General features: G+C 43.3%; 1 protein-coding gene across 9 annotated transcripts in view; it reads right to left on the reverse strand.

Annotated features, from left to right (window-relative positions):
• Positions 1 to 439: 439 nt before the first annotated feature.
• SNED1 (sushi, nidogen and EGF like domains 1) overlaps positions 440 to 25,762 on the reverse strand; it is a 287,199-nt gene continuing 261,876 nt past the window's right edge. For 6 of the 9 annotated variants that reach the window (XM_077488457.1, XM_077488456.1, XM_077488458.1 and 3 more), the window contains 9 exons: positions 20,309 to 20,587; positions 19,930 to 20,068; positions 19,117 to 19,199; positions 18,927 to 19,025; positions 18,133 to 18,240; positions 13,275 to 13,362; positions 11,375 to 11,466; positions 6,441 to 6,478; positions 440 to 1,442 (listed from right to left, as the gene is read on the reverse strand). In XM_077488457.1, the coding sequence (XP_077344583.1) occupies positions 6,453 to 6,478; positions 11,375 to 11,466; positions 13,275 to 13,362; positions 18,133 to 18,240; positions 18,927 to 19,025; positions 19,117 to 19,199; positions 19,930 to 20,068; positions 20,309 to 20,587 (914 nt within the window). In that variant the 3' untranslated portion in view covers positions 440 to 1,442; positions 6,441 to 6,452. Of the gene's footprint in view, positions 1,443 to 6,440; positions 6,479 to 11,357; positions 11,467 to 13,274; positions 13,363 to 18,132; positions 18,241 to 18,926; positions 19,026 to 19,116; positions 19,200 to 19,929; positions 20,069 to 20,308; positions 20,588 to 25,762 lie in introns of all 9 variants that reach the window. The other 3 variants (XM_077488453.1, XM_077488455.1, XM_077488454.1) reach the window with 3 other exon arrangements.

Here is a 25,762-nt window from a genome sequence, read left to right on the forward strand (position 1 = left end):
GTTTTGCTTGGGGATCAAATACTTATTTTACTCACTGAACTGTAACTCAATTTACTACTTTTGTATCATGTGTTTTTTTTCTGGACTTTTGGTTGATATTCTACTATTTTACTATAATATAAAATACACCTATGATAAACCTTTATTTCTTTGTAAGTGGGCAACCTTACAAAATCTGCAGTGGATCAAATAATTATTTTCCCCACTGTATGTGTTAGCTCAATGGACGCTGCATTGTAGTGTACAATAGACAATATACCAAATTAGAACGAAGAAGTGACACCAATTCCACACAGTCCACATATCACATTATCTGTCATTATGTTAGAATATATATTTCATTCTTGCTATGGTAATGTTTTGTCGCCATGTAGTACATTTTTATTTATTGAAACTCATCGACTGACCACAAGAAGACTTAAAGAAGGAGGGAAAAAAGTATTTTATAAAATGTTTTATTATAAAACCCAAAGCGCCTAGCCTGAAGGCGAAACTTAACACACCGTTACAGCCCAATCATCTTTGGCACAGCTTTGGCTATTGTCATCACCTCACCTGGAGGTCTCACCCCATTGGCTGCTGTAAAGTATAACATTGTCTACATCACACTTGCTGCTGCTACTCTGTGGAATGTGGTGTTGTCCTTGGAGTCAGAGGCCAAGGGTGAGTCTTGCTTTCCTTACTCAGATGACCCAATCCCACATACACAAAAGGCTTTAGAGTCTCTATAAAAACTATAATGATTTGAGAGGTTGCAGAATGAACTTCTTGATATGCGTTGTCAAGTTTTTATTCTTCGTGTTTTCTATCCATCGCTAAGCTACAAAAACAAATGAGCATTTTCACCATTTCAGGCTCTATGTGGAGATGTGAAGACAAAGTTGAGTAACAGAAATATGAATTTGTGGTCTCTCGTATTAAGTCACTTTCCCAGATCCGATTAGCCACACCAGATTGCCGGTCTTTGTACAGTCAAGGCTAGAGAGAACCTTGTGATACACAATAAGATGTGGTTCCAGCTCTCTTCTGATCTCTGGAGAGTCATTTTTTGGTATCTGCTGATTGTGTGATGAGCTCCTGATGGTGAACTGTAAATGCTCGGAATGATTCCTTCCAGATGGATAGCAGAGTCAGCAATCCTGTACTCTGCCTGTCTGACAGATGAACTGAACAGTTGCTTCCAGGCTTGTAGCCTAAAGGAGTGACTGTCTTACAGATCTTTGGCTGAAGAGAGAAAGGATTCCGGCCCACTCATGGGAAGGTATCTCTCCAGGTCCCTGGGGGCAGTGTCACAGGGCCAGTGCTAGCTGTGTCTTGCAAATTGCCAGAAGTTACAGGGTCCCATGAGGTTGGGTAGGGGGGAGAAACAAGCTCAGCAGTCTCTCCCATGGGGATGTGTGACATTCAAATCTTTCCCCACGTTGCAGCAAATGCTTCTTTGTCTGTAAAGGAATTTTAACATTGTTGAATGAATTCAAAGCACAAGTCAGTATTATAGAAATCCAGCATACTATAAAGGAATAGCAAACATATGAAATGTAAATAGTAAATTCCATATTTTGGAGACAGTACAGGACAAAGGACAGGAAGTCATACCTTCAGGTGAATGGACATTGGTAAACGGATTACTGGGCACACCCCCATTGCACCCTTATATAGCTTCCCACTCTGTGGAACTCCAGTTTTGTAGCAAGTAGGAGTCTTAGGAGCGATAGAGCTGTGTCCAGCACTGTACTCCATAGAATGGAATTTACTCACCAAAAATTCCATTATCCTAATTAAACAGGACAAGAAATGATATATCATCGGGACAAACCCAAGCAATAAATTAATAGATGAGCAACAACATAGCAAACAGCAGCAACAAGCCCACAGAAACCAAGAGACCCGAAACACCCAAATGACAGCTTAAAACACCTTGTCGCCAAAGCTCACATCAGCAGAGACCTTAACATCTACCCAGTATAACTGTTAGCCCTTGTACACGTGGTCGGAAATTACAACGGAAAATGTCTGATTGGAGCGTGTTGTCGGATAAAACGACCGTGTGTGGGCTCCATCGGACTGTTTTCGTCTGAATATCCGACCAACAAAGTTTTAGAGCTGGGCTGTAAAATTTTCCGACAACAAGATCTGATCGGACTTTGTCCAATCGTTTGTAGAGAATTCCGATCGGACAAAGTGCCACGCATGCTCAGATCAAATTCCTAGACCAAAGCTATTGGCTACTAGCCTGAACTTAGTCCCGTCGTAACGAAATAACGTCATCACGTTCTGAACGATCGGATTTTCTGACAACTTTGTCCGACCATGTGTATGCAACACCAGTTTCGGACAAAATCCGATGGATTTGGTTGTCGGAATGTCCGACCATGTGTACAAGGGCTTAGAGATTCTGAACAGAAGACCAGGTGGAAGCCTTGCAAATCTGTCAAACAAATGCTTGATGCTGAAAGACCAAAGAACCACTGACAGATCTCATGGAATAGGTCCTTGTAGGGAAGGGAAGAAACTGTTCCTTAAGGGGCGTAAGTCCTGGAAATGAGCTGCTTGAGCATTGTTGCTGCTTGAAATTGTGGAAAAAGAAGCAGGGTATCCTTTCTTGCGAGGGCAAAAGAGGGGCTCTTCTTTTTATGAAGGAAGGCATTAGTGGATCCTAACTGCTCTGACCACATCAAAGCTACAGAATGAAATCTCATTGTCCTGTTTCCGAGCTCATCATAGAGGAGGGAGGACAATGTCTGCACTGGAGTGAAAGGAAGAGACCTCCTTGGCAAAGACATAGGGCCTAGGACTCAAGACTGCCTTGTGTGTGTGTATATATATATATATATATATATATATATATATATATAATATACAGAGCTCAAAATTTCAAATCCTGAGCTACTAGCCAAGCCTTAAAGGTTACTCACCACCAGTTGCCCCAACTGATCCCTACCCTGCACCACCCTTAATTCCCTCCCCCTAAACACGCTCTCGTAAATTATCTCATTAAATGACATTTAAATGTTTTATGCAGTTAAAGTTACGAAAATAAATATTAACAACTTTATCAGTGCAGCCTCACCTGTGTCCGCCATTGCAGCCTCAGCTCACCTGTGCCATTGCAACCTCGGCTCACCTGTGCCCGCCACTGCAGCCTCAGCTCACCTGTGCCCACCACTGCAGCCTCAGCTCACTGTGCCCGCCACTGCAGCCTCAGCTCACTGTGCCCGCCACTGCAGCCTCAGCTCACTGTGCCCGCCATTGCAACCTCAGCTCACTGTGCCCACCATTGCAACCCCAGCTCACCTGTGCCCACCATTGCAGCCTCAGCTCACCTGTGCCCCCATTGAAGCCTCAGCTCACTGTTCCCCCCGTTGCAGCTTCAGCTCACTGTTCCCCCCGTTGCAGTCTCGGCTCACTGTGCCCCCATTGCAGCCTCGGCTCACTGTGCCCCCATTGCAGCCTCGGCTCACTGTGCCCCCATTGCAGCCTCGGCTCACTGTGCCCCCATTGCAGCCTCGGCTCACTGTGCCCCCATTGCAGCCTCGGCTCACTGTGCCCCCATTGCAGCCTCGGGTCACCGTGCCCCCATTGCAGCCTCGGGTCACCGTGCCCTCAATGCAGCCTCAGCTCACCCGTGCCCCCATTGCAGCGTCAGCTCACCCGTGCCCCCATTGCAGCCTCAGCTCACCCGTGCCCCCATTGCAGCCTCAGCTCACCCGTGCCCCCATTGCAGCCTCAGCTCACCGTGCCCCCATTGCAGCCTCAGCTCACCCGTGCCCCCATTGCAGCCTCAGCTCACCCGTGCCCCCATTGCAGCCTCAGCTCACCCGTGCCCCCATTGCAGCCTCAGCTCACCCGTGCCCCCACTGCAGCCTCAGCTCACCCTTGCCTCCACTGCAGCCTCAGCTCACCCGTGCCCCCATTGCAGCTTCAGCTCACCTGTGCCCACATTGCAGCCTCAGCTCACTGTGCCCCATTGTAGCTTCAGCTCACCTGTGCCAACATTCCAGCCTCAGCTCACTAGGCAAGAGGATCATCACAAGGAGGCGTGCATGCAAGAGAAAAGCTGTGGGATTACAGAGCGGATAGCTCGCTGTTACAACTGAGTTTACATTACAATTGTCTCCCCTCCACTCGTGGTTACACACAGCCCCGCCTCCTGACCCCGTGCCTGTGATAGACAGAACACGTCCCGGCATTGGACTGGCATTCTGTATATCACAGGTGCAGGGTCAGGAGGCGCTGCTTTTTGTAACCACGAGCGTAGGGGAGACACTTGTAATGTAAACTCTGTAACAGTGGGCTATCCGCTCTGTAATCCCGCGGCTTTTTTCTTGCTACATGCTCTCTTCCTCTGGGGTGATCCATGGGAGAACGTCTCTCCCGATCAACCCTGCATGCCTACTGTACATTTGGTGGAGTGGGGGATTATGGTGCAGATTTTCCTTTTTTCAGAGGTCGGGCTTGGCTGAGGGAACTCTTAAGGTGTCAGAATACCAAGAAACTTTGGACAATTTCATGCTTCAAACTTTGTGGGAACAGTTTGGGAATGGGCCCCTTCCTGTTCCAACACGACTGCGCACCAGTGCACAAAGCAAGGTCCATAAAGGCATGGATGAGCGAGTTTGGGGTGGTGGAAATTGACTGGTCTGCATAGAGTCCTAACCACAACCAAATAGAACACCTTTGGCATGAATTAGAGCAGGGACTGCAAGCCAGGCCTTCTTACCCAACATCAGTGCCTGAGCTCACAAATGCGCTTCTTAAAGAATGGTAAAACATTCCCATAGACACATTCCTAAACCTTGTGGACAGCCTTCTCAGAAGAGTTGAAGGTGTTATAGCTGGAAAGGGTGGGCCAACTCAATATTGAACTCTTAAGGACTAAGCCCCTGTACACATGGTCGGAGATTTCCACAACCAAATCCGTCGGATTTTGTCCGTCAGATTTAGTCTGACGGATTGTGTCCGAAACTGTTGCATACACACGGTCGGACTAAGTTGTCAAAAAATCCGATCTTTCAGAACGTGATGACGTAATTTCGTTACGATGGGACTAGATTCAGGCTAGTAGCCAATAGCTTTGATGTAGGAATTTGATCTGAGCATGCGTGGCACTTGGTCCGATCAAAATTCTCTACACATGATCGGATTACGTCCGACCAGTTGGTCGGGAAATATTTCCAACATGTTGGAAAATTGGGTCCGACGGAGATTCGGACGGAATCAGTCTGATGCATACCACACACAGTCGGATTATCTGACGACACGGTCCGATAAGATGCATTCCGACGGATTCTCCGACCGTGTGTACGCGGCATAAGACTGGGATGCCATTAAAGTTCATGTGGTAGGTAGGTAGGCAGGCAGGTGTCCCAATACTTTTGGTAAGCTATGCAGCGCTTACCAATTATGCAACCATTTCCGATAAATTACATTCACCATCAAACTTTGCTATGTGCACAATTACCAAATGTAGTCCTATACTTATTATTACAAGATTATTAAAAAAAAAATTAATTGTGGACCATATACAATTCATTAGTAAATAACATGTCCAGTGTTTGAATATGTGAAAAACTTGATCCAATGCACAGAAAAACAGTTCATTCAAAAAAAGTGCTCATTGCCCAATAAAAAGTGCTCTGTGCCCAGCTCGGCCTTTTATATCAATAAAGATCTTAACTTTAAGATCCAAAAGTACCAAATTCAGATACCAGGGAGACACAGGGGGTTGAAATGGGGGATTAACATGGACAACTCCTTATGTAAAGGCCTTTACAACAGTGTGAAGCCAAAGATTTATGGACTATAATGGATAAAGCTGAGACCTGACCTCTTCTGATGTCTTCAGATGCTTCCGATTTTTTGAGATGTGTTGCTGCCATCAATTTCAAAATGACCTCTTTCTTTGTTAAAATGGTACATTTTGCCAGTTTAAACATTTGATATGTTTTCTATTTTCTATTGTGAGTAAAATATGAGTTAATGGGATTTGAAAAATCTATTTTTTGGGAATTGGGCTTGTAGGACACCCTGTATGAATGAATGAATGAATGAAATACTTGTATAGCGCACAATGCGAATTGAATCGCTTCTAGGCGCCTGTAGCCTCCTCTAGCACCACAAGAAGATGGTATTCATGGCGGCAGGTGATGATGTCACTTATAATTTAGAGAAGATCATTTTGATACAAGAGCCCGTTAAAGAAAAAAGAAAAAAAATTGAGGATTCTGCAAAACATGAGCAGAAGTTTAGGAGAAAAGAAAGACTTGTCTGGAGATGGGCTTTAAATGTAAACACTGGAAGAAATAAAAGAATCTGCATTTCTCATAAAAGCCGATCAGCTTTTAGCCTTTAATATTGTTTGTTCCTGCCAGGATCAATACACTAATCAATATTTGGAACATGAATGTATTGCAAACAAATAAAAAGTCCAAGCTACTTACTGCTCCTCATCTTCAAGGCTTACTGGGGACTTTAGTCTCTGTAAGGCAAAACATATCCAATAAAATCAATTTCGTCATTAATTTTGACCAAATTGTATACTGCTACATATCTTTGGTAAAAAAAAAAACAGTAAGTGTATATATTGTGTGAAAGTTATATAGTCTACAGACTTTGGTATATACTATATATATGATCCTGATGTACAGTACTGATGGCCTATCTAATTTCTTGAGACCCTCAAATGCCAGGACAGTACCATTTCCCCCCAAATGACCCCTTTAGACAGTCTGAAGCATTTAGGCTACTTTCAGGCTACTTTCACACGTTTTGCAGGTGCTATAGCGCTAAAAGCTATATCGCTAAAAATAGCTCCTGCAAAGCGCCCTGAAAGAGCCACTCAATTCACTCCAATGTGAAAGTCGCAGGGCTGCATCTTTGCAGCGCTATAGGAGCAGTGTATTCACCACTCCTAAAGCACCCCTTCCCATTGAAAACAGTGGGGCGGCACCACAAACCCGCCGGCAAAGCGGCACTTTGCGGGCAGTTTTAACCCTTTTTCGGCCGCTAGCGGGGGTTAGATCCAGACAGCGCCGCTAAAACGACGGTACAGTGGCCACCCGCCCCAGTCTGAAAGTAGCCTTAGTAAGAGGTATGGGCAGTTTTTTGAAGTTGTTATTTTCTGTCACAATATTTTTGAAAATTAAGAAATTGAATCAAAATTTGTTTTGTTTTTATTACATACATCACCAGTGCAGATCAGCATCATCATATGACTGATGTGGCGGTGATGAGGGACACTGACTGGTGACAGTATGTTAAAAAAAATAATACATTTTTACTTTTATTTTTTTCATACTTTCATCAGAGTCGTTTTTTTTTTTTTTTTTTTTACACTTTGCTGTTACAATGAAGATCATTGTACCAGCAAAGTTTTTAACTGTCATGAACGGGTTAACCATTCATGACAGCTGTGATCACTAGTGATCTCTGATTGGGTACAGCTAATCACATGTACAGTACAGGGTGCTGTGATTGGCCCAGATACCATGTGATAGCTATGGGCTAATCATAGCATAGTCAACACAGTTGTTATGAATAAATTAATTTCAAGAAAAACAGAACTGAAAGGCGCGCACACATAGTGCATTACCAAATATAATTTAATAAGAATTTTTTGTATAAAATTGGGTACTCACAAAATGCAACTGACAAACGGCCATAAACACAGTGCATTGACATGCACAGAACACGGGGTACAGCTAATTCGTTTTCTTCTTATTAAAATATCTCTGGTAATTCACTAGGTGTGCACACCTTCCATTTCTGTTTTTCTTGTAGTTCTTTTCAGATTACCCCATCTGAGGAAGGCAGCATCCACCTAGTTTTGGGATACCATATATACCTTTCACACCATTTTATCTGACATCTGTTACACCACACCTTGGAAGACCTATTGTGACTGTGTTTTTTGTATGAATAAATTAATTTGTTAACATTGCAATGTCACATGATCAAAGGGCCCGAGGGGGGATGCGCCCCCCTTAGCCCGACCAGGCAAAATGACGAACATGTACGCCATTTTGCCTGCATGTGCCGATCTGCTGCAGTATATGTACTGTGTATTCATACCCCTTGAAACGTTCCACATTTTGTCATGTTACAACCAAAAACTTAAATGTATTTTATTGGGATTTTATGTGATAGACCAACACAAAGTTGCACATAATTGTGAAGTGGAAGGAAAATGATAAATGGATTTCAACATTTTTTACAAATCAATATCTGAAAAGTGTGGCATGGATTTGTATTTAACCCCCTTGACTAAACCCCTAACTAAAATCTAGTGGTACCAATTGCCTTCAGAAGTCACTAAATTAGTAAATAGTCCACCTGTGCGTAATTGAATGTCAGTATAAATACAGCTGTTCTGTGAAGCCCCCAGAGGTTTGTAATGCCACGTACACACGATCAGACTTTCCGAACGAGCGGACCTGCCCACACACGATCGGACTTTTCCAGCGGACAAACTGCCGGACCCACACACGGAGAAAAGTCTGTTCATTTTGAACACGGCTCCAGGTAGACGGGACTAGCGAAGGAAGTCAATGGCCTCCATCGTCGAGATTGACCCCTCACTGGCCCCGTCACCTGGTATGGACTTAAAGGGGAAGCCCTACGCCGAAAAGTCCATATCAGACCCTTATCCGAGCACGCAGCCCGGCCGGTAAGGAAAGGGGGTGGGGATGAGCGAGCACCCCCCCCTCCTGAGCTGTACCAGGCCGCGTGCCCTCAACATGGGGGTGCTTTGGGGGAAGGGGGGGCCCTGCCCACCCCAAAACACCTTGTCCCCATGTTGATGAGGGCAAGGGCCTCTTCTCAACAACCCTGGCCGTTGGTTGTTGGAGTCTGCGGGCGGGGGGCTTATCGGAATCCAGGAGCCCCCTTTAATAAGGCGGCCCCAGTTACCGGCCCCCCACCCTATGTGAATGAGTACTGGGGTACCATGTACCCCTACCCATTCACCTGGTGAAAAAAGTGTAAAGAAAAAAACCACAACACATGTTTTTAAAATAATTTATTGCACAGCTCCGGTGGTCTTCCGTCTTGGGGGGTCTTCTCGCCGGACTTCTCCGATATCTTCTGCTAGCTCTTTTACTAGCGGAGAAGCCCGGCTTTCTTCTTCATTGTCGCCGCCGCCATCGGGGGTCTTGTCCACCTCTTTGGTTCTTCTTGCCGGGCCTCCGCTATCTTCTTCCAGCTATTTTACTAGCGGTGGCCCAGTCTTCTGTCTCCGCTGCCTCTTCTTCCGACTTCGGGGGTCTTGTCCCCCTCTTCGGTTATTCTTGCCGGGCCTCCGCTTTCTTCTTCCAGCTCTTTTACTACCGGTGGCCCGGTCTTCTGATGCTGTCGCCGCCACCTTTTCTTTTCTTCTTCTTCCTTGAGATGTTGACTCGACGCTCTCTCTGGCCGCAATGACAGGGATGCGTTGTGCGGCAACTTATATAGGGACAAGGGGCGGGGTCACCGGTGATGTCACATGGTGACCCCGGCCAAGGTTCCTATATAAGTCGCCGCACAATGCGTCACTGTCATTGTGGCCAGAGAGAGCGTTGAGTCAACATCTCAAGGAAGAAGAAGAGGGTCTCTTCTAAGGGTCTGATATGGACTTTGGGGGGGACCCCACGCCGTTTTTTCGGCATTGGGCTTCCCCTTTAAGTCCATACCAGGTGAAGGGGCCAGCGAGGTGTCAATCTCGCCGATGGAGGCGACGACATTGACTTCCTTCGCTAGTTCTGTCTATCTGGAGACACGTTCAAAATTAACAGACTTTTCTCCGTGTGTGGGCAAGTCCGTTCATTTCTGGTGGACTAGCACACAGACAGCCGGATTGTCCGCGAGACAATTTTGAGTCAAAACTTCTTTCTAAGTCCACTGGACTTTTGGAGAGAAAAAGTCTGCCAGAGCCCACAAAAGTCCCACGGAGCCCACACGGGCGTATTGTCCAAGTTCGCCGGATAGTCTGATCGTGTGTACGCTGCATGAGAGTACCTTAGTGAACAAACAGCATCATGAAGGCAAGGAACACACCAGAACGGTCAGTGATAAAGTTGTGGAAAAGTTTAAAGCAGGGTTAGGTTAAAAAAAAAAAAAAGATACCAAGTTTTGAAAATCTCAAGGAGCACTGTGCAATCCATTAAAAATGGAAAGAGTATGTATGGCACAACTGCAAACCTACCAAGACATTGACATCCACCTAAACTGACAGGCCAGGCAAAGAGAACAATGAATGAAGGTGATCTGGTCAGGTGAGACGAAAATTTTAGTTTTTGACCTAAAAGCAAAATGCTATGTGTGGTGGAAAACTAACAATGCACATCACCCTGAACACACCATGCCCACCGTGAAACATGGTGGTGGCAACATCATGTTGTGGGGATGCTTTTCTTCAGCAGGGACAAGGAAGCAGGTCAGAGTTGATGGGAAGATGGATGGAGAGAAATACAGGGCAATCTTAGAAGAAATCCTGTTGGAGTCTGCAAAAGACTTGAGACTGGGGCGGAGGTTCACCTTCCAGCAGGACAATGACCCTAAACATACAGCCAGAGCTACAATGGAATGGTTTACATCAAAGCATATCCATGTGTTAGAATGGCCTAGTCAAAGTCCAGACCTAAATCCAATTGAGAATCTGTGGCAAGACTTGAAAATTGCTGTTCACAGATGCTCTCTATCCAATCTGACAGAGCTGGAGCTACTTTGCAAAGAAGAATGGGGGAAAAATTAATTCTCTGGATGTGCAAAGCTGGTAGAGACATCTCCAAAAAGACTTGCAGCTGTAATTGCAGCAAAAGGTTACAAAGTATTGACTTAGGGTGGATGAATACAAATGTACCTCACACTTTTCACATATTTATTTGTAAAAAAAAATATTGAAAACCATTTATAATTTTCCTTCCACTTCACAATTATGTGTTGGTCTATCACATAAAATACATTTACGTTTTTGGTTGTAACATGACAAAATGTGGAACATTTCAAGGGGTGTGAATACTTTTTTAAGGCACTGTAGATGGGTGATTTACTATTTCATACAAAGCATTTTTAACAGAGGCTACTTGACCTTCACTAGCAGTTTCCTACATGAAGTACTTTCAGAGTAAGTCATATGACAAATCATCACATTGTTTTCCAGATGTTTTATTTTTACATGTGAGCCAATAATTTAAATGATAAAATTGCCCCCTGCCCCTATAACACTATAAGTTTGGAGGATATTTTTATACTAAAGTCACTTCATGTATATTGAATGCTCACATACCAAGACATAAAAAAAATATATTTTACACATGCAGTAAAATGTACATCACATCTATTGTGTCCCTGAATCATACAGTAGCTGGTGGCGATAAGCTTACCGGACATTCCTACTCACTTGGTCTACCTCTGGCAGCTCCTTCACAGATCTCCCTGGAGCACACGTCATACTGTATCTTGTACACCCGCCTATACCTGCAAAACATGCCACTTAAAAAAAAAAAAAAGAGAAGACATGACTATTCTAAATTGTTCATTAACTGATGGAAAGAGAGGACAGAGATAAGCCCTCAATTCCTCAGAAGCAATTATCTCTGAATGTTTGGAAGGAAGCAAAGATAAAAGAATGGAGGTGAAGGAAGAAATAAGCAAAATGGGCCCATTTATGAAACTTGAAGAAAGGTGAATTGTGATGTGGTGGCCTGTAGTAATCATTTGGCTACTTGTTTTTATGTTCTATCCTTCATTTGAAGATGCATGCTTTATTTACGGGGTGATGTTCAGGAGTATTTTTACCCTACAGAGTGGGAGATGTAGAAAGGCCTGCTTCCCTGTTTTTTTTTTTTATGTGTCTATGATGGCACTTCCAAATTAGCAGCCTAATTGAATAAGCAGCTCATTCTAAATGCAGTAACCTATAGTAAACATCTTGTACTGACTACGGCATCCATTTGACATCAGGAGAGTGATGTCTGATTTGTTCAGACAAGCACTAGCTGGGTTTTGATAGGCTGCATTCCACTGAAGAACTATTTATTGAGTAACGACATTAGCAAAGCTGATCAGCAGAGGCGCTCAAGTGTGAAATACCCTAAACAGGATGAACAGTTTGGGCTAAAGAATATCAATTAAAAAAAAATGGAAAAGGTTGCTGTTATTATCTGCCCCTTGCAGAATTCATTTATTTGATAATGCTCCAGAACATTTAGGGTATGGAAAAATAATTCTGTATCGGTGTTAGACTGGGGGGCCAGGCCGCACAGCATCATACGTTTCCATAATGTGGCCAGCAAACCATCATTGGTATTCATGGTGCTGGTACCGGCCCAACTGCACCATGTAAATTCATGATGCTGTGCAGCCTGGCTGTCTGCATCTTGGCGAACAGTAATGCTGGATGGTGAGTAGAAGAGATAAATACAGTGAGGCGTGCAGAGGGAGTGAGTGGAACAGAAAAGGAGGAGACACAAATAATTGAGTGAGTGTGCATAGAAGGAGGAGGAGAAACACACATTCAGAAGCAAGTAAAAAGGAGCATAGGCTACAGGTTATACACAGGAGAGAGAATGGGACTCTGTGTCATTCAGCCCATTAAATATGATTCGGAGCCTTAGTTGGGAAATCTTCCCCCAACAGTGGCATGGCTGTGATGGACTGAAAGCTGTCCTACTTAGGTCAATAACCTGAGAGCTCTTTTTACAGGCATATGGAGAATCCATTAGAGCAGGTGTATTGAACTCAAATGAAACATACTGAACCTGTGGAAAGGGGCCACAGTATGTGTACTGAGGTCACATCTACTCAAATCCAAACAAATGACAGCACTTTGGTACTAAAATTAAACTAACAATTGCAAATTACAAACATTTTATCCCAGAAAGAGTTTTTTTGGTGAATGTGACATTCCTCAATTGCCACTGAAGAACAGAAGTTGGTGAATGTGGGTGAATGTTGATGGCTGTATAGGTAAAGTCTGGGATATGTGGTGTTAAAATGTGCTAAATAATTCACCCAAATGTGCAAAGAATGTCACATTTACCTCTTTTATAAATGGGCCCCTGAGTCTTACCTCCGTTTATGTATAAGTTTAAGAAATAGTAAACTGAGTGAATACTGAAATCATAAATGCCTTTGACCGATGCAACATGTACGTTAGTTAGATTTTATTCATAGTGAAGTCTCCTGCCAAACCCAACCAAAGCCTCAAGAGTTCTAATGTACATTTAATGTAACGGCCCGTTCTGCAACCTATAAGTGATGCCAGGGGGTGTGATGATGTAGTTGAGGTAATTACTTACATGTGATGACAGACTCCTCCCTCCCACACAGGATGTGACAGCGTCTCTGAATACAGTCTGGTGCAGGCAAACGTCTCCTTTCTGCAGGCTGCAGAACAAAGGTGTCAACCTCTCCACCAACACACAATTCTATATTCCAATAAAAAATCCACAGCCCACATAATAGCCCATAATAGTACTGCAACCATAGCAGCCAAATGACTCATTCAGTCTCCAGTGACAAATTCAGGCTTATCCTTCAATAATAATATTCATATTTAGTAACATCATTGCCCTTTATGCCGGACAATTCAATCCAGATCTTGCTAGAGGCGATGAATGATTTAATGACACGGCTTTTAAGACCAAACTGCCAAATTTACAGCAGAGTATTTGTGACAGTATTAAATATGACCTTTAATAATCGAAATGGGTTTTGCTAATAGATCTAAAAGTGAGCCTAGCAATACAGCAGTAATTGGATTGTTTTATTTCTACAGCGAGTAAAATAAGTATTGAAAACGTCACCATTTTTCTAGGTAAATATATTTCTAAAGGTGCTATTGACATGAAATTTTCACCACATGTCGCTAACAACCCATGCAATCCATACAGACAAAGAAACCAAAACAAATAAATTCAGAAGTGAAGTTTCTCTACTAGACATGTGCAGAGTAAAATATTTCGTTTCGGAATTTCGTTTTCGTCCGAAAGCTTAATTTATTTAGTTACTCCCGAAATTCGTTTTTATTTATTTCGTTTTTCGTTCAAAAATTGCATTCGTCCGAAAATCCACATGAATTACGGTCGAATCTGTCTTGGAAGGCTTATGGTGTCTGTCGAATGTATAAAGAAGATTCGACGGAGCTAACTATATAGCATACTTTAGAACCCTATTAAAGTCTATGGGACTCCAACGTTCAAAATCTAAAGTGCTAATTTTAAAGGCTAATTTGCAAGTTACTGTCCTAAAAAGTGTTTGGGGACCCGGGTCCTGCCCCAGGGGACATGTATCAATGCAAAAAAAAGTTTTAAAAACGGCAGTTTTTTCGGGAGCAGTGATTTTAATAATGATTAAAGTGAAACAATAAAAGTGTAATATTCCTTTAAATTTCGTAGGGGGGGATTGTCTATAGTATGCCTGTGAAGGGGCGCATGTTTCCCGTGCTTAGAATTGTCCCTGCACAAAGTGTCATTTATGCAGGAAAAAAAGTCCTTTAAAATCACTCGCAGCTATTATGAATTGTCGGCTCCGTAATACAGAGAACACTCATTGAAAGTCATTGATAAAAAAATAAATAAATAAATTAAAAAAAAAAGCGTGAGGGCCCCCAAATTCAATTACCAGGCCCTTCAGGTCTGGTATGGATATTAAGGGGAACCCTGCCTCAAATTTAAGAAAAAATTTGATGTGGGGTTCCCCCTAAATATCCATAACCAGACCCTTCAGGTCTGGTATGGATATTAAGGGGAACCCCGCGTCAAATTTTAAAAAAAATTGACGTGGGGTTCCCCCTAAAAATCCATACCAGACCCTTTATCCGAGCACGCAACCTGGCAGGCCGCAGGAAAAGAGGGGGGGACGAGAGAGCGGCCCCCCCCCTCCCTCCTGAACCGTACCAGGCCACATGCCCTCAACATTGGGAGGATGCTTTGGGGGTCCGTGACCCCTCAAAGCACCTTGTCCCCATGTTGATGAGGACAAGGGCCTCATCCCCACAACCCTGGCCGGTGGTTGTGGAGGTCTGCGGGCGGGGGGCTTATCAGAATCTGGAAGCCCCCTTTAACAAGGGGACCCCCAGATCCCGGCCCCCCCCTGTTTGAAATGGTAAGGGGGTACAAAAGTACCCCTACCATTTCACAAAGAAAGTGTAAAAAATGGTTAAATAAAACAAACACACTTTTGAAAAATTCCTTTATTAAAAATAAAAAAATAAAAAAAAGATTCCAGCGGCGGTAATCCACTCTTGCTATCCAGCGACGGACGATCATCTCTCCAGCGATGTCTCATGTCATCCAGCGCAGCGATCCATCCTTCTGTCTCCTCCACGGAGACACTGCAAGGATTCCGGCGGCTGACGTTTCTTAAATACGGAGGGCGGGGCCACCCGTCACCTGACCCCGCCCCCCTCTGACGCAAGGGGAAACCCGGGGTTCCCCGTGACGTATGGGTGACCCCGCCCCCCTCTGATGTAACGGAAACCTGCCTGTGTTACATCAGAGGGGTGCGGGTCACCCCTACGTCACAGGGAACCCCGGGTTTCCCCTTGCATCAGAGGGGGGCGGGGTCAGGTGACGGGTGGCCCCGCCCTCTGTATTTAAGAAACGTCAGCCGCCGGAATCCTTGCAGTGTCTCCTCCACGGAGACAGAAGGACGGAGGATTCGCTGCGCTGGATGACATGAGACATCGCTGGAGAGATGACCGTCCGTCGCTGGATAGCAAGAGTGAATTACCGCCGCTGGAATCTTTTTTTTATTTTTAATAAAAGAATTTTTCAAAAGTGTGTTTGTTTTATTTAACCATTTTTTACACTTTCTTTGTGAAATGGTAGGGGTACTTTTGTACCCCCTTACCATTTCAAACAGGGGGGGGGCCGGGATCTGGGGGTCCCCTTGTTAAAGGGGGCTTCCAGATTCTGATAAGCCCCCCGCCCGCAGACCTCCACAACCACCGGCCAGGGTTGTGGAGATGAGGCCCTTGTCCTCATCAACATGGGGACAAGGTGCTTTGAGGGGTCACGGACCCCCAAAGCATCCTCCCAATGTTGAGGGCATGTGGCCTGGTACGGTTCAGGAGGGAGGGGGGGGCGCTCTCTCGTCCCCCCCTCTTTTCCTGCGGCCTGCCAGGTTGCGTGCTCGGATAAAGGGTCTGGTATGGATTTTTAGGGGGAACCCCACGTCAATTTTTTTTTAAATTTGATGCGGGGTTCCCCTTAATATCCATACCAGACCTGAAGGGTCTGGTTATGGATATTTAGGGGGAACCCCACGTCAAATTTTTTCTTAAATTTGAGGCAGGGTTCCCCTTAATATCCATACCAGACCTGAAGGGCCTGGTAATTGAATTTGGGGGACCCCCACGCTTTTTTTTTTTTTTTTTTTTTTATCAATGACTTTCAACGAGTGTTCTCTGTATTACGGAGCCGACAATTCATAATAGCTGCGAGTGATTTTAAAGGACTTTTTTTCCTGCATAAATGACACTTTGTGCAGGGACAATTCTAAGCACGGGAAACATGCGCCCCTTCACAGGCATACTATAGACAACCCCCCCCTACGAAATTTAAAGGAATATTACACTTTTATTGTTTCACTTTAATCATTATTAAAATCACTGCTCCCGAAAAAACGGCCGTTTTTAAAACTTTTTTTTGCATTGATACATGTCCCCTGGGGCAGGACCCGGGTCCCCAAACACTTTTTAGGACAGTAACTTGCAGAATCTTTTCTCTCTGTCAAATCTTTTTTCTCTGTCGAATATTTTCTCTATATAATCTTGGACTAATAGAGGTAAGGTTAGGCACATTCGACCACAGGATCTATAGACATTGTTGTCAGAGTCATGTCGAATCTCCTATTCTATATCGAACTGTTGTAACAATGAAAACGAAAATAAAGCATTTATTTATGTCGGATCTTTCGTTTTTCGGATTTTGTGCTTTCGTTATCGTTTGTCAAAACGAAAACGAAAATAGCTGAAATTCGGACGAAAATGCATTCGGACGAAAACGAATGCACATGTCTAGTGCATACCAGTCAAGGTGGTTGAGTGTATTACTTTTCTTTGAAACAATTGCACCTGCTAATCCCAGCTCTTTCTGAAGCTCTCCACAAGTGGTCCTTGGCTCGTGGACAACTCCTCTGATAATTCTTTTTACTCCTCTGTCAGAAATCTTGGGAGGAGTACCTGGTCGTGGCCAGTTTATGGTGAAATTATGTTCTTTCCACTTCCAGATTATGGCCCCAACAGTGCTCACGGGACATTCAGACATTTAGAAATCCTTCTGTAACCAATGCCATCAGTATGTTTTGCAACAAAGAGTTTGCAAATGTCTTAAGAAAGCTCTTTGCTTTTACCCATCATTAGATGTGACATCTTTTTATAGGCCATCAGTTGAGACTGAACCAGCTGATATTAATGACAAGGGGCATGATTGCTTTCTAATTACTGATAGATTTCAGCTGGTGTCTTGGCTTTCCATGCCTTTTTGCACCTCCCTTTATTTATGTGTTCAATTAATTTTCCTATGTCATTTACACATAACTTCATTTCTGAACTTATTTTTTACTTTTTTTTGGAGCATAGGGTATATGTTTTTCTTTTTCCACTTCTATGCTTGTTCTGAATGTGGAGTAGAATTTTTAAGCCAATAATCTAGCGTTGCCTGGCTAAATTCAGACTTGATGACTTTTAACAATCTTCTGGAGCCTTCGTACACACCTGTTTTTGGAAATGCTTCCTATGCCATCTATTTACAATAGGGCTCAATAGAAGTTATTCCAAGGGCAACAATATGATTCCAAGCAGGGAAGGGCCTCTCAGGCTTTATACACTCTCAAAGGCTACAATGTGGCTACATACATCCTCCCTCCCAAGATACAATAAAAATATCTAGCAGGGATAGCAGGATCCAATAATACTGAATACTCAATCTATGAGATCTCATAAACAGAGTGTCTGAGAAATATCAGAATTTGTCAATTGGTTTAATTCCCCAGCATCTATCAAAGACTAAAACATCCGTTTTAGGTGGACTGACCCTTTTAACAGCCATGAAAGATGAATACAGTTTATGAAAGTTTTTACTATATGGAAGGTTTTACACACCTTCATTCATATTTTCCACTTTTATATAAAAAAAACGTTAGCATACATACCCAGCTGGCACTGCTGTCCTTTGAACCCGGGTGGGCAATCACAGACCTCTCCATTCACACAAGTTCCCCCATTATTACATGGGGTTTCCAGGCAGCCCTTTCGCACTCCTGGTATAAGACAGTAAAAAGGAAATGATTTTGTCCTGTTCATTTATTATACTTACTCTTGTGATACCAAATAACTATATCTATGTCCAAATTGTCCTTCTATGTGGATACATAGATTAAAATGGGCCATATATTCTTGTCAATGATGGAACATGAAATATCTGTACAAAAGGCTGGGACAGATGTCTTAGTTTTGATTTAGCGGTTTAATTTCAGTTCTCTGATTGTAACCAAAGGTTGGTATTCACTAAAATTTGCAAATCAATATTGCCCCTAATTGCCTATAGAATTATTACATTTGGAAACATTTGCAAAAAAAGAAGATAGCCAACATCAAGTATAATCCAGCATGTTTACAGGATAAAATATTTTAACATAATATTTATGTATTTGCAATGGGTGCAAATGACAATACAACCAGTTTACTATGAGATACTAGCAGAGTTTACACATCTTAAACCACATAGTGCTTGGAGTTTTCATTGCCTCCCCATTAGTTCTAAAAAATTACATATAGTGCAGCCTATTTTTTTAATTTAAATTAAGAAGTATAGGAATTCCTATACTTAATTCATCTGCACTGACAATTGCATAATTGAGGTAATACCCACATAATTTATTTTGTGATCATTCTCAAAACTTTTAATCAACCTCCACATGTCAAACAAAATCTCTCAGTTACTTACCCTCTCTGGGTCTCTGCTGAGGATCATGAAGCTGTAGTGCTTGCCTCGAGGGGATGGGGGAGCCTTCTGTGTTCTCCACTCTTATTGGAGCTTCAGGCTCTGAAATGTATAGATGTATAAGGAGGTAATGCAAAATGTCATTGTACCTTTAAAATGTCACCATGTTGACACTGCCCAGGACCACACTAACCTTTTGTGATATTAATGGATTTATTATGATGGTGATTGAATCTAGCTGTTATACGTTTTCTACCATCTGTCAGCTCTGTAAATCTGATATGTAAAAAGGAAATAATAATTTAGTTGTAAAGTATATATATATCCAACAAACAATCAGGGGAATTCTTAAAGGAGTGTAGCAGAAACCCTTTAGAATTCTGTTGATTCATGAACCTGTCAACCCATACCCATACTGGACACTTCTTTCACTGTGTGCTCCCTGGCCACTGCACCAAGTTTTGTAATGGGGTAGGCAGAGCCTGATGGGGAACTGAGAGATTAGTTCCCCCTCAGGTCTGCCTTGCTGCCGCCATTGACAGCATTTAATAGTAAGCAGACATCATAGCCACTATTTAGTCCTACATTGTCTTTCTAATTCTCCCATTGCCATCCACCGTCCATCAAAAGTAAGGGGGGCCTGATAGGGAACTAGCATCCGGCCACCCCAATACCATACTCCTCATTTCCCAAAAATGGGCTGTGCCATATTTGGGTAATGATATCACCAGACATACCCCAGTCTGAGCACTGGTGTACTTCCTAATTACCGACACTTTTCTAATCTGAGAACTGGAGATTATTTTTTAAGAGTCTGCTGCTCTTGTATAAATAGATTCTTAAAGTGGCAGCAGTAAGAACTACCTGAATTTTCCTGCATGTGGCTGTCGCTACCACAATTGCTTGCCTGAATTAGGCATTAGTAGTTCATACGTGATCTACCTCCAGAAAATTGTTGTTACAGCTTTACTGAATTCCCCTAGAATTTAGCAATGAGTCACCTGACCTGTGAGCTTGTGGACCCTCTGCAGGAGGAGGCCCTCTTTCTGTCAGCATTCGAACCTCTGGAGGAGTCTGTGGTGGGGGTCTGTTCCTTAATATTCTGGGTGGAGTCCAGCGCCGCTCCTGAGGCCCCTCCCTTTGCACTGTAAGATACAGGGAAAATACCAGCAATACATACATTTCTGTTCCAACGGCAAGCTCTAGTTTCATTTCTGAAATTAAAAACATTTTAACTTGACTTTGAGCAATTTTCATGCCTTGCGTTGTAACCTGCTACACATTTTGCATGCATATTGCAGTAAAATGCATGTGCAAAACACCCTTAAAATACAGAGTAAATAGTCCACAAAGCATAAAAGCACCCAAAATGGTCCTATAATTACCTGTCTGTATACGCAGGGTCTTGGGATCACTATTCACAGGGCCTTGTGGGGTATTGCGTAGTGCTGTCACCGTGATCCTGTATCTCTGACCAGGCTGCAGGTCTCGGACAGTGTATGATGTCATCTTCCCATTTGGTACATAACGACTCTTTGTGCTATGATTGTGTGTGACATTCAGCGTGTAACCATCCACTGAATCAACTGGAGGAGTATCCCAGTTTAGGTGAACAGTGCTGGTCGTGACAAGCACTGCTGAAAGGTTACTTGGTGGGAGTGGACCTGGTGAGTAAGAAGAAAGTCTTAAAGGTAATGATAACATATGCCCTTGAAAACATGTCTATTAATATGCATGCTACTACTAGTGCACTATGCATGTATTAGTGTGAATCCAGCCTTAGATGGACTGCAGTGCACTATATAGGTGCCTTGACATGTGCGCATTACGCTGCGTGTTAATGTGTGTTGCATTAAAGCAGCCTATTCATTAGAATGGGCTGTCTAATGTACCAACAAAGTGAGACCCACTGTGGTGCCTTGACAGCACCACACAAATTGTCTTAATAGAGCGGAAAGGTCTGAAAGGAACCTTGAAGCAAGCTGGTCACAATTTAGTTTTTTTTTGGGCAGAGATTTCAATTCTCCAGCTACTGTAAAAAAGGCTATACTTTTAGGGATAGTTTACTGTAAGCTGCAGTTATTATTATAATATTAATTAGTAAAGTGCAATTATTATTTTCTAGAATTACTAGGTATGGCTTACAAACATAATTCAGCAGTTATTCTACTCAGTTGAGCCCATTATTTCAGTGGAGTTGGACATACACCAATCAGCTATAACATTATGATCACCCACCATAACCCATTGAGGGATGGACTCCAGTAGACCTCAGTAGGTATGCTGTGGTATCTGGGACCAAGCTGTCAGTGGCAGCTCCTTTAACCTCTTGCCAATCCCTAACAGTACACCTACTGCTGACGGGTGGCAGCCCCAGGCACCGCGACGTACGGGTGAACTTCCTGGTTAAGAGGCGCAAGTGTCCCCTGCCGATCTGTGCTGTGATTGGACAAAACACAAGTTTGTCAGCAGGTTACAGGGGATCATTTTAGCAGTGTACCTGCTGATGGGCAGCACAGAGGTCTGTGTGTTTATAAACTGGATTTGACCCTGCTATCAGTAAGGCCTCATGCACAATGGACGTTACAAATAATGTTATAAAAACGCCAGTAGCTTTGCAGCAAGTCTTTCAACATTTTTTTATGTTTTTGCAATATTGTTTATTAGCGTTTTTTAGCGTTTCCTGCTTCAGCGTTTTTTTAGCATTTTTTATTTTATTTTTTTCAATGGATCAAAAATGTTAAAAAACACTGGTGAGCCACATTTTAGAGCGTTTATGAGCGTTTATCGTTTTTTTGTGGGCAGAAAAACGACTCCTGAATGTGATTTTATGACGTTCAGAAAACAGCCCATAAACTCCACTGCTGATAAAAGTTTAAAAATGTCCATGTGTGCATGGGCACATAGGATAACATAGAGTGGAGTTTATGGGCTGTTAAAATTAAAACACCCAAACTCCAAAAAATGGCAGTTTTTGAGCTCCAGTGTCAATGGAGCCTTACGGTTCAACGCTGAAAGCAAGGAGAGACCCAGCCAGACCTGTAAGTAAATGCAGCATACATACACTTGTTAGGCACACAGTTAACCCCTTGATTGCCCTCCTGATCACCCCCAGTGTCATTAGTACAGTTATACAGCATTATCAACGTCAGTGTCAGTTAATGTCCCTCCCAGTTAGCGCCGGATTGCCCACTACACTATCACAGTCACACTATAAGTCACTGATCACCACCATTACTAGTATAGCGTCTGTACAGATCAGTATCTTGCTCACAATCAGAATCATACTAGTATCCCCAACAGTATAGTCTACCCAAACAATGCAGTGTTAGCCCCGATCACTGCCAGCACTTGCGACATGTAGCAGAATACATTTGGCCTAAATTTATGAAGACATTTTTATTTATATTTTATTGGATATGTTTTGTAACTGATTTTATTTATTTTTATTTTTTTTTCAAAATGTTCTGTCTTTTCATGTAAATAATAAAAAATGAAAAACCCAGTGGTGATTAAATACCACAAAAAGAAAGCTCTATTTCTGTGAAAAAAAAATATAAATTTAATTTGGGTACAGTGTTGCATGACCGAGCAATTGGCAGTTAAAGTTGAACAGTGCTAAATAGCTAAACAAAAATGCTCTGGTCATGAAGGGGGGGGGGGGTAAACCCTTCCAGAGGCAGAGGTCAAGTGGTTAAGTTCCTGTAAGTTGCGAGGTAGGGTCTCCATGGATTGGACTTGTATTTCTAGCACATCCCATAGATGCTTGATTGTAATGAGATCTGGAGAATTTGGAGGCCAAATCAACACCTTAAACTGTTGTGTTCCTTAAACCATTCTTGAATTCTTCAGACCATGGTCCAGTTCTCATGCTCACATGCCCACTGGGTGCTTTTGGCTGTGGACATAGGTCAGCATAGGCACCCTGACTGGCCTATGGCAGTGCAGCCCCATAATCAACAAACTGCGATTCACTGTGTGTTCTGACACCCTTCTTTAGGAACCAGCATTAACTTTTTGAGCAATGTTACAGTAGCTCTTCTATTGAATTGGACTGCATGGGCCAGACTTCTCTCCCCACGCGCATCAATGAGCCTTGGCTGTCTGTGACCCTGTGGTTGGTTTTTCTGTCCTTGGACCACTGCAGACTGGGAACATCCTACAAAAGCTACAGTTTTGGAGATGCCCTCTAGCCAATATAATTTGTCCTTTGTTAAACTCAAATCCTTATGTTTGCCCATGTTTTTCTGCTTTCAACACATCAACTTCAAAGACAAAATGTTCACTTGAAGCCTAATTTATCTCACCCACTTTCAGATGCCATTGTAACAAGCTAATCAATGTTATTCGTTTTACCTGTCCATGGTCATAAAGTTTTAGTTAATCGGTGTATAATCCCCAGAAGAGGAGGATCAGGGCCTCTCTGTGCAAAACCACAAGTATAACATGTTTTTTATAAAAAAAAAAAACCTTTTGTGTTCAGCCCCCGTAAATACTTACCTGAACCCAATCTCAATCCAGCACTGTGCCTGAGGGCAGCAGCTCTCCCCTCTCTTTCTCTCTCATCGCTGGACATGGAGGCAGCAGTGGGAGCCATTTTCTCCTGCTGCTGTCAATCACAGCCTGTGAGGAGAGAGTGGGGGGGGGGGGGGTGGCATGAGTGGCCCATAGCAAGCGGTTTTCATGGAGCCAGTGGATGGGAGACCTCAGAAGAGGAGGATCAGCTCTATGGGTCATCTTATTTAAAAAAATTAAAAAAACCTATACAATCACTTTAACCTTTGGGCTTTACTGCTTCCTCCAGGAGGATTGGACATTGCAAGACAAAACACTGTAGGCCAGTCCAGGATAACCCCTCCAACTACCAGCATACTACAATTACAAAAAGGGTATTAGTATTCCTGGAAGAAGCAGTGGCTGAGAGGAAGACTCTCATAATCCTAGAGGCAATTCAGTTCGCATTGTGCGCTATACAAGTATTTCATTCATTCATAATCTGAAACACATCTGGACAATGGGGGAGCTACATGGGAGACCCCTGTACAAATGTCTTACTCAATGAATGAGAGGCCAATAATCTCTAAAACAGAACAGAAGGGCAGAAACCTGAACCTTGATAGATCTGAAAGCCAAATGCTGATCCAGACCCTGCTTCAAAAGGGAAAGAATTTGTTCCATGGATAAAATCGTTTATATCCAATATTAGACGTTACGAGTAGACTTTTTAGCTTTTAGCATTGTGACCATGAAGCAGGATGGCAAACTGGTCCTTAAGACAAAAGAAATTCAGCAGAACCTCTGCCAGGAATCATACCAGGTCAGCATACCCCACCCGTCTGGGTCAGTTCAGAGCAATGAGGTCTGCTCTTATGCTGCGTATACACGATCAGAAATTCGGGCAGCAAAAGACAGATGAGAGCTTTTCGTCTGAAAATCCGACCGTGTGTATGCTCCATCGTAATTTTGCTGGCCGAATTTACGCCAGCAAAAGATTGAGGTTCTCAATTTTTCAGACGGAAAAAGTTTAGATCAGAAATCCCAATCGTCTGTAGCAATTCTGACGTGAAAAATTCCTACGGATGCTCGGAACCAATTCGACACATGCTCAGAATCATTGAACTTAATTTTCTCGGCTCGTCATAGTGTTGTACGTCACCGAGTTCTTGACGGTCAAAAGTTCAGCGAACTTTTGTGTGACCGTGTATATGCAAGCCAAGTTTGAGCGGAATTCCGTCGGAAAAACCATCATAGTTTTTTCCGACGAGAATTCCGATTGTGTGTACACGGCATTAGTCTAAACTATGTGAAGCAGACAAGCAAGACGTTTCAGGTGAGAAAAGGCATAGATCAGGGTGTACTGAGCACATGAAGCCAGCAGAGAATCCACTGCTTCAACTACAATATCCCTGTATCCTATTAAAAACCTGCCCAGTTTGACATTGAATCTGCAGGGCAGGAGGTCTACATTCAGTATCTCACACCTGCAACACAGGTCCTAGGACACCTCTGGAAGTAGGAACCCCTCCCTTGGGTCCAGGTGCTGCCGGCTGAGGAAGTCTGCCTGCCAACTGTCTACATCTGGAATGTACACAGCTAACAAGGATGGAATGTGAAGTTCTGCCCAAGATAGGATTCAATCTACTTCTCTTGCAGCGACGCGGCTTCTGGTTTCTCCTTCATCATGATTGATATTCTTCACCACCATGGTTTTGATCAACTGATTCTGAATCGGATTATCCTCCAGGAAGATAGTTCAACACTGCAGAAACCACAAAAATCACTCCAAGATGTTAAACAGGAGGCAAGACTCTGACAACCAAGTCTCCTGCACCGACAGGGTGCCCAGGGCTCCTCCCCAGCCTAAAAAAACACGAAGATCCCTGAGCCACAAGGCCAGAGACTTCTTGGAGTAAGACGAATAAGTGTGCAGAGACCAGATTGACTTTTCCCATGACAACAGAATGTTGCATTGTACATGTCTGGAATAAGCCTGGGCAAATCAAAGACGCAGATCAAGAACTCTCATACAAAAGAGGACAGTTGGATGGCTCCTGGACTGGGGAGTTTGAATCTGGTACCAGAGTGTCTGAAATTCTCCTGTGGAAGTAACACTTTGACCTCAGCTGAATCCAGGATTAGACCCAAATAGTTCAAGTGATAAGTAAATTCTTAAAGTTCAGCATCCGTCCAAATCACTGTAATGTCTGGATGGTCAAATATTGTTTAACAAAGCCCACGCCGACTGTTCCCTCAACAGGAGGTCATCCAGGGTGTGTCAGCACCATGGTAAATAACTGAGGTGCAGACAAGAGGCCAAAGGGCAGGGCCACAAACTGGTA

This window comes from Lithobates pipiens, unplaced genomic scaffold (assembly GCF_037356315.1).
Source record: "Lithobates pipiens isolate NorthernLeopardFrog02 unplaced genomic scaffold, aLitPip1_a1.2 Scaffold_18, whole genome shotgun sequence".
Lineage (NCBI taxonomy): Eukaryota > Metazoa > Chordata > Amphibia > Anura > Ranidae > Lithobates > Lithobates pipiens.